Source organism: Gossypium raimondii, chromosome 10, assembly GCF_025698545.1.
Source record: "Gossypium raimondii isolate GPD5lz chromosome 10, ASM2569854v1, whole genome shotgun sequence".
Taxonomy (NCBI): Eukaryota; Viridiplantae; Streptophyta; class Magnoliopsida; order Malvales; family Malvaceae; genus Gossypium; species Gossypium raimondii.
The window spans coordinates 40,803,869-40,823,943 of NC_068574.1; the positions used below are offsets into that span (position 1 = coordinate 40,803,869).

Consider the following 20,075-nt stretch of genomic DNA (forward strand, 5'->3'; position numbering starts at 1 on the left):
AGCTTACAAGATGGAATCCACTATTAAGGACATGAGTAAGAACTTTGAAAAAGAAAGAATGAAAAGAGGAAATCTAGTCCTTCACATCCGTCCAGTTTCAAGAAACCAAAGGACCGAAATTTTTTAGCTTTAAGGAAAGACTCATAGTTCATTGGCTACAAATATGAAGGATTCAACATACCAGCAGTGTGCATGGCCAGTTTTAGAGGTCCCCGAATGGAAAAAGGAGAATATAACTATTGTGGAAGGAGTCACGGTGGTGAATGCAGAAAGAAATTAGAGGCTTGCTTCGGTTGTGGATCTAGAGACCACCTGGTTAAAGATTTCTTATCTAAGCTTAAGTTTAGTACGAAGTAATCTGTTTTAAGCCCACAGAAGTTACAAAATAAGAGAAGATCAAATATGGCTTCCAATTCCAGCCTAGTACAAGGATCACACAAAGAAAGAACTATAGCAAGACAAGTTCAAGTGCCTCGGCTTGCACTTATGTGATGAAGGCCAAGAAAGATGTCGACTTACCTGAGGTTATAACCGATAATTTTTCTTTTCTCAACAATTATATTTATGCTTTGATTAACCTTGGGTCTACACATTCTTACATATGTACTAAGGTCATAGAGGATCTTAGTCTTGAGGTAGAGTATTTTGAGACAAACATGTTGGTAACAAATCCCTTGGGGCAAAGTATAGTAGTGAATAAATTAATCAGGAATTCTCTTTCGCTTTTAGGAGCATATGTTTTTGGCAGACTTGCTATTTCTAAGCTTCCATGAGTTTGATGCCATCTTGGGATTAGATTGGCTAACTAGGCATAATGTTATGGTGATTTGCTGATCTAGAACTGTACACCCTGCATGCATTAAGGGTAAATAAATATTGTTGTTTGGTAAACCACCAGAACTGGCGAACAAAATTATTTTGGCGGTGTCCGCCAGGAAACTGATTGTTCAATCCACAGATGCCTATCTGGCATATATCTTGGATACGTTCGAATCCAACAGTGAAATTAGCCAAGTACCGGTAATGAGAGAATTTTTGGATGTGATTCCTAAGGAATTGTTTGGTATGCCCCCTAAAAGAGAGATAGAGTTCTTGATAGAGTTGGAACCAAGGATAGCCCCTATACCATACGCGCCCTATAAAATGGAATTGTTAGAGCTTAAGGAATTAAAGGAATAGTTGCAAGACTTATTGAGTAAGGTTTTTATTAGGCCTAGTGTGTCACCTTAGGGTGTATTGATTTGTTTTTAAGAAGAAGGATGGATCTATGCACCTGTGTATAGATTACCGCCAGTTGAACAATTTCATAGTAAAGAACAAGTACCCCTACCCAGGATTCAAAACTTGTTTCATAAGTTAAGTGGGGCTTTAGTTTTCTCTGAGATAGATTTAAGGTCAGAATATTACAGATAAAAATCAAGGATGATGATGTGCAAAAAATAGCCTTTTGGTCTAGATATGGTCACTATGAGTTTTTGGTGATGCCATTTGGGTTAACGAATGTGCCAGCAATATTCATGGACTTGAGGAACAGTGTATTTTGACCTTGGATCATTTTGTTTTAGTTTTATTGATGAAATACTGTTTTATTTTAGGAATGAAAGGGATCATAAGAAGCATTTAAAAATTATGTTGAGGACCCTGCATGAACATCATTTATATGCAAAGTTCAACATATTTGAGTTCTAGCTGAAAGAGGTGCACTTCGTGGGACAAATTATCTTGGTGGATGGTATCATGGTAGACCTTGCTAAAGTAAAGGCAGTTCACAGCTTCCTGGGGTTAGCTGGATACTACAATAGGTTTGTGAAGGGTTTCTCGATAATAGCATCACCTCTCACCAAGTTTTTGAAAAAGAAGCAAAAATTTGTATGGAGTGATGAATGCTGGTAGAGCTTCGAGGACTTAAAAATAGTCCTGACTGAATATCTGATGTTAGCACAATCAGCGCCTGGTGTTGAGTATACAATTTATACTGATGCCTCAGTAATAGGTTAGGATGTGTCCTTATATAGAAAAGAAAGGTCATAGCTTATGTATCGCGCCAGCTGAAACCTCACAAAAAGAATTACCCTACGTATGATCTCGAATTAGAAGCAGTGGTCTTAGCACTGAAACTCTGGAGGCACTATCTTTATGGGGAAATATGTCACATTTTATTTGACCAACAAAGTCTTAAAATCCTTGATAACCTAGAAGGATCTGAATCTACGCCAAAGAAGATGGGTAGAATTGTTGAAGGATTGTGATTTGATCATTGAGTATCACCTTGGGAAAACAAATGTCATGGCAGATGCCTTAAGCAGGAAGACTGTAGCAGCCTTGTTATCCCTTCAAGCTAAAATGACCATGTTTGATGATGGAGCCTTACTAGCGAAGCTAGTTGTGAAACAAATTTCTCTCTCTCTGATATTAGAAGAACAAATGAAGGATGCCCAATGTGACAGGCTTAAACAAAGGATGTTGTCTGGTAAAGCAATAAACTTCAGTGTAGGCAATGATGGTGAGCTCAGGTTCAGGAACATGTTATTTGTACGTGTGGGAAATGGGCTGAGAAAAGAGTTGTTAAAGGAAGCTCACCATGGAACTTTCTCACTCCACTCTGGTAGCATCAAGATGTATAGAGATTTGAAGGACTCCTATTGGTGGTTGGGTATAAAGAAGGAAATTTCAGAGTATGTCTCAACTTGTTTGACTTGTTAGAAGGTTAAGGCGGAACATCAAGTTCCTTCTGGAAAGTTGTATCCTTTGGAAATTCACAAATGGAAATGAGATAGGATCACCATCGATTTTCTTTCTGGTTACCCTTCAGTCCGTCCAAGAAGAATGTTGTCGGGTGGTAGTTGATCAGCTTACCAAGTCAGCTCATTTTCTTGAAGTGAATAACACTTATTCCTTGAAGTGAATTGTATATTGCTGAGATAGTCCACCTACATAGGGTAGCTTTCGTTCATAGTGTCTGACAGAAATCCGAGGTTTACTTTAAAGTTCTGGCATCAGTTACACCAATCGTTAGGAACCAAGCTGAAATTTAGCATCGCGTTTCACCCTCAGACTGATGGCTAATCAGAAAGAGTTATTCAGGTCCTAGAGGATATGATGCATTGTTGTGTGATTGATTTTGGGATAAATGTCGCTTGTGAATATGATATGCGAATTGTACAAGTATACATGTCGGATCAAGTAATAAAGTGATGAGTGAGTATCGTTCCCACGAGGATTGGATTAAGGCACAAAAGTGGTCAAGTTATTATAAAAAAATGTAATTAATGCTATGGCAAAAATATGGTAAATATGCAGTGGCAATTAAAAGGAATAGTAATGTATGCAATATGTGGAATTAATGAATACTTGGAAATGCTATGGCAAAACGATAGTAGAAATGTAATGGAAATTATGAGAATTACTACGGGAATATTATGTAAATAAATAGTAATGATGTGGAAAAGATACTATGGCAAAGAATAGAAGGTTATACGATGTTGGTTTGAAAGGTTAGGATTACCCATAATCGACCCTTACGGTCAATAATGCCTTGGCAAAATCGTATCTAGTTTACTGCATAGAAGAGTTCTGAAATGACCTGTCTCTCGTGAAAGCAAAACATCAAGTTGCTTTAGGTTATTAGTTGAATACCTTGTGGTTGTAGTAGCATTGAAGAATATCTTTAGTTGCAGGGTGCCAGCGCGTCAAGATTTTGCTATTTTGGAAGTACTCCTTATACTAGCCATGAAGAGAGCGTAAGTGAAACAGAAAAGGAAAATAATATAGTAAACAACAAATAGCAGAGAGGTTGAAGATGAGAGAACCGTAAAAATGTGAACTTTATGAGAAGTGGGAAACGTGAACCAGTTGAAGAAAATAAAAATGGATAATGATGACAGTTTTTAGGAAATGAGAAACGTGAGGGAGAAGGTTATGACGTGGATGAAAAGTTAAAAACGGAAAAGACTTTTGGGGAGGGAAATGAAAAAATAGAGCCCTACATTGTGGGCTTCATACTTTGGGTTTCCCAATATTCACTAAATTCAACTGCCTAAAAATATTTCCATTGGAATTTTCTAACCAGTCAACTCTTTCATTAACACCTCATCATTCAGTTTGTCATGGCATAACATTTCCTTGTAATGTTGAGGCAAACTGTTGCTCTCTATACACTAACAAATCCTTCTTCTTTTATTTTGGTCCTATTCATAATATTAAAAAATGAAATTGTATTAAAAATAAAGAGAAAAAATAAAAAATAGCAATGGGAAATAAAATGGAAAAAACTACTTATTAACAAAAAATTCAAACGTCACGAAGGCTAACGCTTTGCTTGTCACGCTCTATAGGATCTCCCCAATAATGCTTCAAGCATTGTCCATTAACCTTGAATGTAGCCCCTGTTCTTAGTTATTTAACAATAATAGCACCATGCGAATACACTCAAATTACTTCAAAAGGTCCTGTCCATCAAGACCTTAACTTACTAGCAAATAATTTGAGCTTGGAATTAAACAATAATACTTGTTGTCCATGTTCAAATTGCTTTGGTAAAATTCTGGCATCATGCCACTGCTTGGTCTTTTCCTTATACAAACGAGCATTCTTATATGCTTGTGTATGAAACTCTTCCATCTCATTCAATTCTAGCAATCTCTTATCACCAACAGTAGCCCAATCCATGTTCAGCTTCTTAATCACCCAAAACGCTTTATGCTCGAGTTCAACAAGTAAATAACATGGCTTACCATAAAGAAGAAGGTGACATCCCTAGTGGTGTTTTAAATGTAGTTCAATATGCCCATGAGCTTCATCCAATCTAGTAGATCAGTCCTTTCGAGATGGATTCACTAGTTTTTTCCAAAATTTGTTTGCTCTATTAGAAATTTCAGCTTGGTCATTCATCTGAGGGTGATATGTTGTGAAATTCTATGTTTCACCCCATACCTGAGTAAGGAATTGGCCATCAGTTTACAATAAAAATGGGATCCTTCATCACTGATAATGGCTCTCGGTGTACCAAATCGTGTGAAAATATTCTTATGAAAAAATTTCAATACCGACCTAGCATCATTAGAGGCTAGGGTTACTGCTTCTACCCACTTAGAAACATAGTCTACTGCCAAAGTATGTATAGCTTGCCCATGGATGGTGGAAACGAACAAGTAATGTCTATTCCCCATACATAAAAAAATTCAATCACCAATACACTTTGCAACGACATTTCCTATCTCCTAAACACATTTCTTGTTCTCTAAAAATGGTCACATGACCTATAAAATTCATGAGCATCTTTAAATAAACTTGGCTAATAGACTCCTGACTGGAGTGCCTTGGCAACTGCTTTCATCTCTCCAAACTGTCTTCCTTATGGGGCTGAGTGACAATATTGTAAAACACTATACATCTCATCGTTAGGGATGCACTTTTGAATTATTTGATCTGTACAATGCTTTAATAGAAGTGGTTCATCCAAATAGTACTGTTTGACATCGTGAAGAAATTTTTGTTTTCTTTGAACATTGAAGTCTAGTCGCATTACACCATTTACTAAGAAGTTTACTATGTTGGCATACCAAGGTAATCCCTTGGCAATGAGCAACTGTTCGTCTGAGAATTCTTCCTTAATACATTTCTTGATTTCATCTTCATTCCTCGATTCTATTCTTGACAAATGTCAGCCACTTGCTTTTCGTTTCCCTTTCGATCTCTAATTTCTAAATCAAACTCTTGTAACAAGCGTATCCATCAATCTCAACTTGGTATCATTTTTTCGTACCAAGTACTTGATAGCTGAGTGATCTGTGTAGACTGTGACCTTTGTTCCTATTAAATAAGAAAGAAATTTGTTGAATGCAAAGACCACTACCACTAATTCCTTCTCCATAGTGGTTTAATTAAGCTAAGTCTCTATCAACGTCCAACTAGCATATTATATTACATGTAGTACCTTCTTTCTCTTTTAACCCAAAACTGCTCCCACAACATAATCACTGGCGTCACACATAAGTTCAAAGGGTAATGTCCATTCTGGAGCAACCACAATCGGTGCTGCTACGAGTTGCTTCTTGAGTTCCTTGAAAGCTTGCAAACATTGATCACCAAAATTAGAAGGTTTATTCTGTTCAACTAAAGTTCACAAGGGCTTCGAGATTTTCAAAAAATCCTTAATAAATCTTCTGTAAAATTTTGCGTGTCCTAGAAAACATCTAATACCCTTAACATTGGTGCACAATGGTAATTTTTCAATCACTTCTAGTTTTGCTCTATCCACTTCAATCCCTCGCTGTGATGCCATATGTCCTAGGACAATGCCTTCACAGACCATAAAATGACATTTCTCTCAGTTTAATACTTGATTCTTTTCTTCATAACGACATAAAACCATCTCTAAATTTCTTAAGCAATCTTCAAAATAATTTCCAAACACGGAGAATTCATCCATAAAAACTTCAAGGAAATTTTCCACCATGTTTGAGAATATGGCCATCATGCAGCAGTGGAAAGTTGTGGGGGCATTACATAACCTGAATGACATCTGCCTGAATGTGAAAGTACCATATGGACACGTAAAAGTTGTCGTCTCTTGATCTTTAGGTGTTATGGAAATCTTATTATATTTTGAATAACCTTGTATGAAGCAATAAAAGGCCTTACCAGCTAATTTGTCCAACATTTGATCGATGAATGGCAGAGGGAAATGATCCTTCCTAGTTGCTTTGCTAAGCCTATAGTAGTCGATTCACACTCTCCATCCCATAACAGTACGAGTTGATATGAGCTCATTATTGTCATTACTTACTAACGTGATACCCCCTTTCTTGGGTACACATTGCATAGGACTTATCCACGAGTTGTTAGAAATTGGGTAAATAATGATAGCATCAAGCCACTTTATAATTTCTTTCTTAACAACTTCTAATAAAATTTTGTGCATACAAAATGTAGGGCTAATTCCCTTTATATTAGCAATGGTCCAACCCAGTGCTATTTTAGATCGCCATAACACTCTAAAAACCTTTCCTCTTGCTCAGATGTTAACTTAACATAAATTACAACTGGTAAAGTATTGTTATTTCCCATATACACATATTTCAAATGTTGTGGCAGAGGCTTTAACTCTAAAATTAGAGATTCCTCTATAGATGGTTTAGGAGGCATAAAAGATCATTCTGATAAATCTAGGGATTCAAATTTCTTCCCTGGCCTATCCATATCTTCTGGGATTCCATAAATTCACCAGGCTTTTCAAAACTTATTGTGTCACCTTGCTTCATCAAATCGTCTTCACTATCAGAATTGCCATAGCAAAATTTTACGAATTCGTCCACTGCTGCTTCTGTCAAGTCAATGGTGTGACATTCCTCATTCTCATCTGCGCATTTTAACGTATTAAACACATTAAAAGTAACCTGCTAATCATTCACTCTCATGGTTAGCTCGGCTTTTTGTACATCAATTAGGAACCTGCCAGTAGCAAGAAATGGTCTTCCGAGAATAATTTGTACATCGTGGTCAGCTTCACATTCTAAAATAAGAAAATCTGTAGGAAAGATGAATTTATTCACCCTAACCAATACATCTTCAATTTTACCTTTTGGATGGGCGTGAGATCGATCAGCCAATTGCAACGCTACTGTGGTAGGTCTCACTTTCCCAATTCCTAGCTTCCTAAAAAAAGACATAGGCATTAGATTTATAATTGCTCCTAAATCACAAAATGCTTTTCCTACATATTGATTTCCAATTTAACATGGGATAGTGAAACTCCTTGAGCCCTTTAACTTTGGTGGTAGCATATTCATCAACAGTGTTGTGCACCCTTCAATGAGATAAATAGTCTCAAATTCTCCCGGCAGTATATCTTTTATGAATTTCACGTAATTGGTCATTTGCTCCAAATCTTCGACTAGCAATATGTTAATATGGATTTACTTCAAAACCTCCAAAGATCTTTTAAACTGAGCATCCTATTTTGAATTATGGAATCGCTGTAGAAAAGGTAGGGGCTGTCGACCTTCAGGTTTGTGATATTGTTTTATTGTGGCATTTTTGTTGGCAACATGATTTGATTTTACCATCACATTTTCCTACTTATCTTTATCAGATGTTGTATGCTTTTTAGATGGTTCTGGGATCTTTACTTTATTATTACTTGCATTATCCTCTCCTATCGCAACATAATGAACAACATCATTGAACTAAGTCCAACTTCTAAGGGTAACTTCTTTACAATGCTCCTTGCCTTGTGTTCTTGAATTATCAATATCACTCGACCAGGCTCCTTGTGGTATCGAATTTAAAGCATTAGTTATTTTCCCTACTTGATTTTCAAGCGCTCGCAGCCTAAATCTGAATTAAAGCATCATTCTCAGCCATATATTCCTTTAACAAAACTTCAATGGAAGTAGGAGATGATGCTTGACCATATCGGGTATTTTGCCTCGGCATAGGTTGAACATAACCAGGCGGATTGACATTTTGTCTTGTGACATTATTAAATTCCCTACATCCTGATTACTCTAACTGAAATTAGGATGTTGCTTCCACCCTGAATTGTAGGTGTTGGAATATGGATTTTTATTTCGATTGGAATTACCCATATAGTATATTGACGCTGGATTTGATTAGTATTCATCAAACACATTATTTTCCCTACAATCAACACATGAAAATTCTGATGATTTCATCTCATGGACTACAGTTGGATTTTTCATGGTTTTAATCATATTAGCTAGACAAGATACTTGGGCCGTTAACGAAGTGATTGCATCAAGCTCGATGGTACCGGTAACTCTCTTATCCGTCCCAACTCTCGTGGTCGGATACTGATAATCGTTGTTGGTAATCTTTTCCAAGATCTTGTATGCTTCATTATATGTTTTGTCCAACAAAGTACCATTGGCAGACGCATCAACAACCATCCTTGTGTGCGTATTCCAGTGTTGGAATCCATGCATTGGACATTTTTTAATTAACTCCTTAAAAAGTTCCCAAGATTTATATAACATGTTGTCCTCCATCTACCGAGAAAACGTAATATCATTTCTTCAATTGGCATTCATAGTAGGCAGTTTATACCGTAGAAAGAATATCTTATAAAGATCATTCTATGATGCCACTGTTCTCGATGGCAAAGCATTCAACTGTGCTCTTTCTCGATCTCTTAAAGAATATGGAAACAACTTAAGCTTCAAGGCATCTTCAGGAACACCCTACTGTTTGAAAAAAAAACATACTTTTAGAAAAACATCTTCAATGTAATCGTGGGTCTTTAATGGGAAGTGCACCTAACTGTCTTACGATCTGTAACATCTAGAACATTAACGGTTTCAACTTGAATTGTTGAGCATGTATGGCTAGTCTGACTATCCTTGGATTTAAATCATCCAGCATTAGGGTGACATGCTCTCTAATTTGCCTATCTCGTTCATCCACCACATGTCCGACAAGAGGATTTTCATTGTGAGCATTTGGGCTACCATTAAAATCTTTCCTGTTTCCAGCTATTTTTCTCAATTGTTTTCTCTTTCTCCTCAAGGTTCTATCAATCTCTAGATCAAAAAGATATTCTATGTTAGTAGGAATGTCTCTTCCCATGCACTTATGGAAAACCTGTAAGAAGTAAATACACTAAGTTAAATAAAACTACTAAGTACAATAACCAAACTAAATTTCACCAAATTGCCGATCCCAGAAAATGACACCAAAAACTTGTCGAGTGTGAATATGATATGTGAATTGTGCAAGTATACACGTCAGATCAAGTAATAAAGTGATGAGTGAGTATCGTTCTCACGAGGATCGGATTGAGGCACAAAAGTGGTCAAGTTATTATAATAAAATGCAATTAATGCTATGGTAAAGCTATAATAAGTATGCAGTGACAATTAAAAGGAATATTGATTTATGCAATATGTGGAATTAATGAATACTTGGAAATGCTATGGCAAAATGAAAGTAGAAATGTAATGGAAATTATAACAGTTACTACATGAATATTATGTAAATAAATAACTAGTAATGATTTGGCAAAGATATTATGGCAAAGAATAAAGGTTATACGATGTTCATTTGGAAGGTCGGGATTACCCAGAATTGACCCTTACTGTCAATAATGCCTTGGCAAAATCTTATCTACTTTACTGCACAGAAGAGTTCTAAAATGACCTACCTCTCGTGAAAGCAAAACCTCAAGTTACCTTGCCCGTGCCTATAGGATTTTTAGATATCTTGCATGGTTCCTTCTGCATGATCATGATTTTATGTCTAGATTCGACTACAAGTTTCTATCGAATACTTGCTCATTTCATTTAATTTTAATCAACCAATCCAACCCTTTCAAAATTAGAATCTGTTTATAAGTATGCGAACAGTCTTCTAGGTCTAGAGATCATTTTCATTTTAATTAAGAAATAAGAACAATCAAACAAAAAAGTAAAGTAAATTAGAGATATACTGCAACCATAAAAATAGTTAAGGTTTCATCGGAAGTAATACTAATCCTATGAGATTTAGCTCATGGGCTGGGAAATAAAATTCCAAACCAAAATATTATTTGACATTGTGTTCAACTACTTCAATTCAATCTTTTGAAGGAACACTAATGGAAAAAACGGAAGAAGTTCGAGAAATAGCAGCGTCCTATGATGGCTAAGAAGGACTGCCTTCAACTTCAAGTCCTTTTCCAACACAGTCCAAGTCCTAATGCAATATTAAAAATGCTAAATAAAATGTCCTAAAATGCAACAGAATGTAATTAATTACAAGCAATTACCTAGGACTAAATTCATGAAATATAACTCTTTTCAAGAGTTATCAATAAACTGGGAGAAGTATGTTTCTCTGGTAGAATTCGCCTATAATAACAGCTACCACGCCAACCTAAATATGTCTCCATCCGAAGCCTTATTTAGTAGGAGGTGTAAAACACCTACATATTGGATAGAATTGAGCGAGAGAAAGGTAGTGGGTCCATACTTGGTGTGTGAAATAGAAGAGAGAGTTGTGGTTATTTATACTCACTTAAAAGTAGCACATGTCAAAAAGAAATCGTATGCAAATTTGAAAAGAAAGAAATATCTTTTGAAGTAGGGGATATAATATTTTCGAAGGTTTCCCCATGGAAAAAGATTATCTATTTTGGTCAAAAGGGAAAATTGAGTCCAAGGTTTGTAGGGCCGTATGATGTTTTGGAAAAGGTTGGACCAGTGGCATACAAATTGGCTTTACCTCCTAAATTATCAAAGATCCACAATGTGTTCCATGTATCAATGTTAAGAAGATATAGATCCAATCCTGATCATGTGATACAGATTGATGAACTTGAGGTTGAACTAAGCGTGTCTTACGAGGAAGAACCCATCTGTATTCTAGCCAGAAAAGTTAAGAAACTGAGAAATAAAGTAATTCCCTTGGTTAAGGTGTTATTGAGGAATCATAGCATTGAAGAAGCTACTTGGGAAAGAGAGAGCTTAATGAAAGATCAGTACCCTAAGTTATTTTCAGGTATGAATTTTGAGGACAAAATTTCCTAAGTGAGGGAGAGTAACATCCCGCCCGGAAAAACCCTAGTGTTTGAATACTATTTATAAAATTAAGGCATTAGAGTAAATTCTGAGTAGGTAGGTACTAAATTTGACTAATTATATGAGTCTATGGATGTGCCTTTGGGCGAAGTCTACATTAGGTGAGCTTGGTGGTTTGGCAGACTCTTCTGAAGAGTATATGCCACCCCAGCTGTTAGACGAAATGTTAAGCCCTTAGTGTTAAGACCGTAATTTGAAAAGAATCATATGCTTTATTATTTTTTTAATATCCTTGTTGAATAATCTTGTTAGACAAAAGAAAATTTGGTTTATATAGGATAAAGTTTCTATAACCTGTCAGACTTGTATTTATAAAAGGAGAAAAGTGCTTTGTCACAAGGAACAAGGGGTTTGGAGGGAAATCAAACTTATCCACTAAGTTTTTCGTTCCATGTATATTTGTATAAAGTAAGTTTTGGCTTCCTGATAAAGTTTTATTCTTTCTATGGGAACCATATATTCTTCCCAAACATTCTCTAAATTTTTCTCTCGAGAAGTCCTAGACTTAAGACTTGCTTACAGATTCAGGTTCATTGTACTCAGCTAACTCTATCGTCATTTGGTACATGGCAAATATCGATAAAACTCAAATTATTTTCATAGTTATTTACAGGCCTCTAGGATTTTATGCTTTATGTTCAATTAGAGGTGTAAGGGAGGAAACTTCCAGATTCTAAGTTTACTGTTAATTTTCTTTTTAAACTTGTTTAGTTTTTTTGGTAAAATGATCTAATAAGTTATCTCTTTATATTATAGCTCAAGAAACTCTAGAAAAATCTCGTGATAAGGCAAGAGTACTATCGTCTAATCTTGCCGCATTTTTCTGGTGAGTTCTTTCTTGCTTCCATGTGTGTGTATTATGTTATCGTTTATGTTTGATTGAGGTAAGCACTCTTTTTTTGTAAGATGATATGTTTGTCTACGAGTAATAAAGGTTCGTGGTTATAAGTTTAATTTAGTTGTTTGTGTAAATGGAGTAAAGGCCTTTCTTCATGTTTAAGTCAACACCCATTGTCTTTGGAATAAACAATATGAATTCAGTTATGAAAATGAAAACATGGCGATGCCTTCAATGAAATAAGCACTGAACTGGCAGATCGCGATACATGAGAAAGGGATTATGTAGCATCTGGTAAGACAAGACTTATTGTAAACCAGTTTGGTAAATCATGATGGAACGAATGAAATGAATGCTAAGGCTTGAGCATGAACTTTGGTTTGGCTAGCACAAAAAGGGTTGACTGCATGGTTGCATGGGCATAGTGTATGCACCAAAGGAAAAGTGTTTGTAGTGAAGTCTGTTTGTGTATGGTATTCGCCAATGGGCGAACTATATGACTTGCTGAGTTGGAAAGGTTTATTGTTATTATATATATAGCTATTGAGATGTTTGCTCTAGAACTCACTAAATTCTTTGAACTTATTTAGTTACCTTTCCTTTTTAGGATCGCTGATGAAGTAAAGGACTCTTCGAAGACTACGCTAGAGGACATCTGTCCTGTGAGGTTTCTAAGTATTTTGTATTATTCATGGCATGGGGGTGGTGTCAGGATGGTGTCATTTTGAAGAATGAATTTTGTATTTTAAATTTATTCTTTTGAAATCGTTAATTCAATGAAACCTTAGTGAAGTGATTATGTTTTTGCAAAGTATCGAATTATTTACTTTGAATGATTAATATTTGTCTAATTATATGGATATGTATATGACGCTGTAGTTAAAAATATGTTTACACAAAATATGGTTTTAAGAGCTTCTAGTGGAGCTTTTATGTTCTTCATTTTCCTTGGAAATGTATAACCTTATTTATCTTTAATTTTTAAAGGATTTACAATTCATATTTATTTGAATAGTATTTTTTTATGAAAACCACGTCTGTAAAAATTTAAAGGAAAATATTTTAAGGCAATAATGCGCCAGTCTTGGGTCTTCCTTAAGGATCGGGTTTGGGACATTACATAGGGTTACACTACTAACTTCACTATAGAGGGCCAAATATCAGGTATGGAAAAGCTATAATAGTACAGATATAGCTAAACTTAAAAGAAACCATATAAAGACAAGACATATTAAAAGGGATTGGAGTGTCTGGCGGGATAGTGGATGTAGTAAAAATCGCATCTGAGGACAAACCCTAAGGAATTGTTTCGCTAAGACTCTTATAGCTAAAGACTTTTTTGGAAACATATGGAGGGCATAGGAATGTGAAACATGACTCATCTACTTCACTAGGGAGAGTGGGAGACTATTGGACATTGTAACACCCCTAACCCGTATCCGTCGCTGGAATAGGGTTACGGAGCATTACCGTACAAATGGAACATTAATTCATTCATTTCATACATCAATGCAAACACAATTTAATTACATTCAATCATATACATAACGTTCCTTAATCGAGCCCTCAAGGCCCTAAAATTACTTCAGAATTAATATGGGACTAAATTGGAATCGTTTGAAAAGTTTAAGAAAAAGTTATAAAATTTGGGCTGCAGGGGTCACACAGGCGTGTGACTCACACGGCTGAGGCATACGTCCATGTCTCAGGCTGTGTACTAACCAAAATACAGACACACAATCATATCTCAGTCCGTGTCCTTACCCGTGTAACTCTCTGAGTAGGGTCACACACCCGTGTGCCAGGCCGTGTCACACGCGCATGTGCCAGGCAGTGTGCTACCTAACTTGCATGCAATGAAACCTACATGAGACACACACCCGTGTCTCAAGCCATGTAATAATCGGAATAGGTACACAGAGTTGTGTCCCAGCCCGTGTCCTTACCCGTGTAACTCTCTGGGTAAGGTCACACGCCCGTGTGCCAGGCCATGTGCTACCTAACTTGCATGCAATGAAGCCTTCAGGGGTCACACGACTAAGTCACACCCCCTTCTCTCAAGTTGTGTGGACCTAAAATGAACCTTAAACTATAAGTTTACCATTTTGAGCTTACTTGGGCTCTAAGCAATCCATTTACCAACCAAATGACCTATTCAAAATGACATTTAAAAACACCAAAACATGCCAAATAAACATCGTAAGTGCCTAACCAATGTATCCTCATTGATACCACAAGTATATACAATAACACAACAAAATAAAACATCAAACACAACTTATCAAATCATCCATTGTAATACCTAACCAATGTACCTATCATGGTACCTCAATCATAACATACCATTGACACACATCATTCATATTTCCATTAGAACCTTACCATAATAACATACATTATATAAGTTGGCAATTTACACATAATATCATACTTAGCATTTTACTTATTCCTAAAACATTATTAATAACAACACAAAAGCCTATTACATGCCATATAATCTGAAATAAACATCCCAAAAACTACTGAATGAAGCTGGATAGTGTGACTTGAGTGCCGATCAAATCGTCCAACCTTCCGAGTATCTACAAGAATAGCAAATAACACAAGTAAGCTGAATGAAGCATAGTAAGTTCGATACATTAAAACAATAAATCTTACCAAAGTAAGTGCAATAATTCAAATAGTAATAAGCCAACCATGAATATTTCCTATCATTCACAACCTCAACCGATAAATCACCAACAATCATTTCAATAATCAATGTATAGATAACAATTCTATCAAAATCATGAAAGAAGGTACCTTACCAAGATTTTCAATTCAATGAACGTCTTACGGATAGAAGTACATCGACAATCCAACCAAAATACACCAAATGCTCATAAGAGCCAATCCATCCAAAACACACCAATGCTCGTAAGAGTTAATCCCTCCAAAACACACCGATGCTCATAACAGTTAATCCCTCCTAAACATACCAATGCTCGAAAGAGCTAGTCCAACTGAAACACACCAAAACAAAGAGTATAACATGAGAGTTCGCAACAAATGTTGAACCTCGGTTTGCTCGGAAAACATATATACATAACTCCATAATCATCTCCACTCCAATACCCCATAACACGCCACTTCTCGACTGTACTCTATCCTGCGTTCAAACCGATCCAAACATCAATTTCAATAACATTTCACGATTAACCTTTCATCACCAATACTCGAATATATATATTATAACATGTTATACAATTCAAAAATTCATATAGAATTTAAATTCTTAAATCGTACGAACTTCCCTGAACTGAATTATAGTAGTTGCAGAAGTTTAGGAACTATTCCGTAATTTTTCCTTTTCCATGAGTATCTACGGTATCTTGATCTAAAATATAAAATTCCTCAATTATCAACTTACATTTTACATTCCAATCTATTCTACAATTAATACCCAATTATTTTTCAAATTTACACAAGTACCCCAAACTTTTACAATTTTTACAATTTAGTCCCTTAACCCAAAATTCATCAAATTAACCATTTTTCTCAATTCAATATTCCAGTAAAATATACTAGGCCCTTAAAAAGTCCCTAATGAACATTAAATTCACAATCAAACCCTAAAATCATGACATTTTCACAATTTAATCCTAAAATCAAAATGTAACAAAAAATCACTTTACAAATTCATCAAACAATACAATCAAAGCTCCACATACATGGTATTCATCAAAAATATTCAATATTCATCAATGGAAACTCCTAAAATTTTTAACAAAATTAAAAACGAAGATATGGGCTAGTTGGACTTAGTTGCAACGATCTCAAAAACATAAAAATTACAAGAAACGGGTAAGAGAATCACTCACATGCAAAGGAATTAGCTTGACCAATTCTCCAAGCTTGGTTTTTGATATATTTGGCTATGGAGGAAACAAAGTAAAGAAGAACATATCTTTTCTTTACTTAATTTTGTTTTAATTTTCTTATAATTATAAATTTACCATCAAATGTTTAACATTTCTATCATTTTTAAAGCTAGTGCCATCCAAACAAATTAACTAAGGTTAAATTACCTCTTAAGTCCTTCCTCATTTAAGTAAATGAATTCATAAATATTATAAAAATAATATTTATGAGTTGATACAATGGAATTTTTGGTCTCGAAACCACTGTTCCGTCACCACTAAAAATCGGGTTGTTACAGATATGGTGTAGCATCTCGCCCAGTGAAGTGTAGTGCTCGAGTATTGTTAATTGAACTAAGGCTTATAGTGTGATCCTCGAGTAAAGAAAGGGTTATAAATTTATTAAGCACTTAAGGTCTACTAATGCACCCTTCGACAAAGCCTTGATTAAAATGCGCTCTAAGGTTTGGCAGACTCTTCGATAGAGTATACACTACCCTAGCGAATAGATGGAAATAATGAGTTCTATTGTTAAACCCCTAGTCTGATAGGAACGATAAATATATTGTTATCTTATTCTCTAATTAAACTATTTAGTTGGCCTAATGAGGACTTGTAACATCCCATATTTCGGTCGTGTCGAAAATAGTGGTTTCAAGACCATAATTCCGACGTGTCAGTCTATAAATGTTAATTATTTAATATTTATGAAGTCATTAGTATCGTATTAAATTTTTGTCCAATAATTTTAATTTTTGGATAGATAATTAAATAAAGAAGGCAAAATCGTAAAAGATGGAAATGTTGCTTGCTATTGATTTTCTTAACATAATGGCCTAAATATTTAAAGTAGGAGGATTTATTTTGTAATTAGACCATAACATCTAAATATGGACAATTATGGGTTGTAATGTTAAGTTTTACATGATTTAATTAAGGTAAATATGGTAAATAATTAATTAAAACCTAAACAAATGAAACAAACAATGCTATTATCTTTCTTTTTGTTCTTTTCCAAATTTGGGGGAAGAAAAAGAGCCATGGAAGTAGCTTGCATGTTTGGTTATTTGAGGTGTTTCATGTAAGTCCGTTTTGAACTCGTTTCTTATAAATTTTATGTTTTTGATATCGTTGTAGCTTAATCTAGCTAGCCTGAGGACTATTTCGTGAAACTATCAAAGTTTAGAAAAATTACCATTAATGTTCTTGATCTTTTCTTGTTGTTTATGCTTTGGTTTGAAGCTAAATGATGGATTTGAACTATTTTGTAAAGTAATTTTAATAGTTTTTGTGTTTAGGAACTAAATAGATAAAATGTGAAATTACTTGGTTTTCTTGTGAAAGTTTAGCATGTGTGGGCTAATTTGGAGATCTTAAAAATTTGGTTCTATGGGTATAGGATTTAATTTTGAAAATAATCTTCTTTCGATTTTACGGGCTAAATCGAATAAAGTGTAAAAGTTTAGGGCAATTTGTGAAAATTATAAATAGGGGGAAACGTAAGCACTAAATTGAATATTATATGAAATTGAAGCTGATAGTTGAAATAAACTATTTTATAGATCAACAAGAAGTTGATAACAGAGGAAAAGGGAAAGTTGTTGAATAGTCCCTGAACTTTTGTTATAACTGCAGTTTATCCCTGGTAAGTTCGTATGGTTTAGTTTTGTATAAATTAAAATGTTATATTAATTGTGAATTGAGATTGTTGAGTAGTCTAAAATTATTGGATTATAGTAAATGTGTAAAACCCCTAACCCGTATCCGTCGCCGGAATAGGGTTACGGGTCATTACCAAAATTTTTTAACTTAAACCATTCGATTACAATCATTTATAAAACACATCATATTCCATTCAAACACATGCATAACTTCCCTTTTTCGATCCTTCTAGGCCTTAGAAACACTTTATAAATGATTCAGGACTAAATCGAAATCATTTAAAACTTCATGGCGAAAGTAGAAAATTTTCATACTGCAGGGGTCACATGGCAGAGACACTCATCCGTGTCTCAAACCGTAAGGGCATTTTAAGTAGGAACACACGGCCGTGTCCCAACCAGTGTCCGCGTCTCTAACTTGAGTCACACGGCCAAGTCACACGTCCGTGTGCCTGGCCGTGTAACTATCGAAGTGTAACATTTAAAAACCTACAGAGGACACACAGTCGTGTGTCATACACAGCTGAGACACACGCCAGTATCCTAGGTCGAGTGGACAAGAAATAGGCCAAATTCAAGCCATTTCTCTCACCCAATTCAAGCACACCCTTACAAGTAATTTGCACCTATATTCAAGCATTCAAAATGTACCTAACACATGCATATTCAAGCTAGATCACAACAATCAAAAATGATTATACATTCGCTAAGTTTAACCACAAATCAACTTACCTTAATAACTAATTTTATGCCAACATTTATCACAATGTTCACATACCAATATCATAATCAAAAACACCAATTTGACTCTTCAACACCTATCATCACTACCTTAGCAAACTTAACCATATGCCAACACATCCAAACACACCAAACTAGCCATTTATTAATTCAATGTTCACTATCAAATTCGATACCACAATGATCACATTCAAGCATATCAAAGCAACATTTCATAGCATGCATTTTATATACCATTCCAACTCCCAACCTTTAAGCGCCAACATGCTAAAATATCAACCATAATAGACCACATATACATGCCAACATAACAACTAATGCATCATAAAAAATACCATAATTACAAGCCAAACATATTGGCTATATCATCAAGCACAAAACACTTATACATGTGAATATTTACCCATTTTTTGATTAATTTGTTTCTATATCAAACATATCAAAATGACCTTACCATTGGGACTACTTCTCACATGCATCAAAACCATTTAAATGTCACCATTCTCACCAATTCCAAATGGTTCTAATAACCAATATATATACATACCAGATTATGTCCAAATAGTCATAAATCAACCAAACATATTTGATTAAATCTTATATCAAAACATGCCCTAAATGTTCACTTTGAAAACATGCCAACTCTTACCACTTTGGCCATAAAACCATACATCAATTTGATCTTATAAACAGCAACCTTTAAACATCAAAGTGTCAAAAGCACACCAATCATCAAGGCATCAAATATCTTAAGTTGCACAAATTCAAAGAAACATTACATGTCGATATCATTAACTAAACATTAGACATACGTCCACCTATACATGCCATTATAACCACGACCAAAGCATCAAAATCTATCGATAAAATCAATGGATAGTATGATGGATCTCCGACTAGTTTCCAACCCGATCGAGCTTCTGATAATCTGTAAGGTAAACGAATATAACTACGTAAGCAATGTATACTTAGTAAGCTCGTATAAACTTTAAGCATAATATTACATTTGAATAATGAAATTATAGGCTAAAAATAAATCTATACCAATGCCTCAAGATTTATCAAACTATAATCATCGACTCACAAATGAGTCAATTCATTAATGCTGAATCTCAGCCACCAATAGGACATGCAAGACCAGCGTCTGAAATATGTAAACCCTACTGGAATGTCATTGGTATCCTACGAATTCCTATGGTTCAAACAAGGCTCGATAATCATCGTACTTCGTTGGATTTACATCGTCTCATAACATGAGAAATTCTATAATAACATATATATATTGATTCATTTCCATTAAAATCATATGTTAACATTCAATTTAATCAACATTATACATAATACAGTTCATACGAACTTACCT

The 20,075-nt window shown here is 35.0% G+C and overlaps 1 protein-coding gene across 1 annotated transcript; it reads left to right on the top strand.

Annotated features, from left to right (window-relative positions):
- The first annotated feature begins 2,286 nt into the window (after positions 1-2,286).
- Positions 2,287-2,847, top strand: LOC128033970 (uncharacterized). The gene is made up of 2 exons (XM_052622468.1): positions 2,287-2,675; positions 2,778-2,847. The coding sequence occupies exons 1-2, from the start codon at positions 2,287-2,289 to the stop codon at positions 2,845-2,847; spliced, it is 459 nt and encodes a 152-aa protein (XP_052478428.1).
- The last annotated feature ends 17,228 nt before the right edge of the window (positions 2,848-20,075 follow it).

Coding starts and splice junctions, on each gene's coding strand:
- LOC128033970 (XM_052622468.1), top strand. CDS start 2,287: ATGGCAGATGCCTTAAGCAGGAAGACTGTAGCAGCCTTGTTATCCCTT. Junction 2,676..2,777: donor ATAAAGAAGGAAATTTCAGA/GTATGTCTCAAC, acceptor GAAATGAGATAG/GATCACCATCGATTTTCTTT.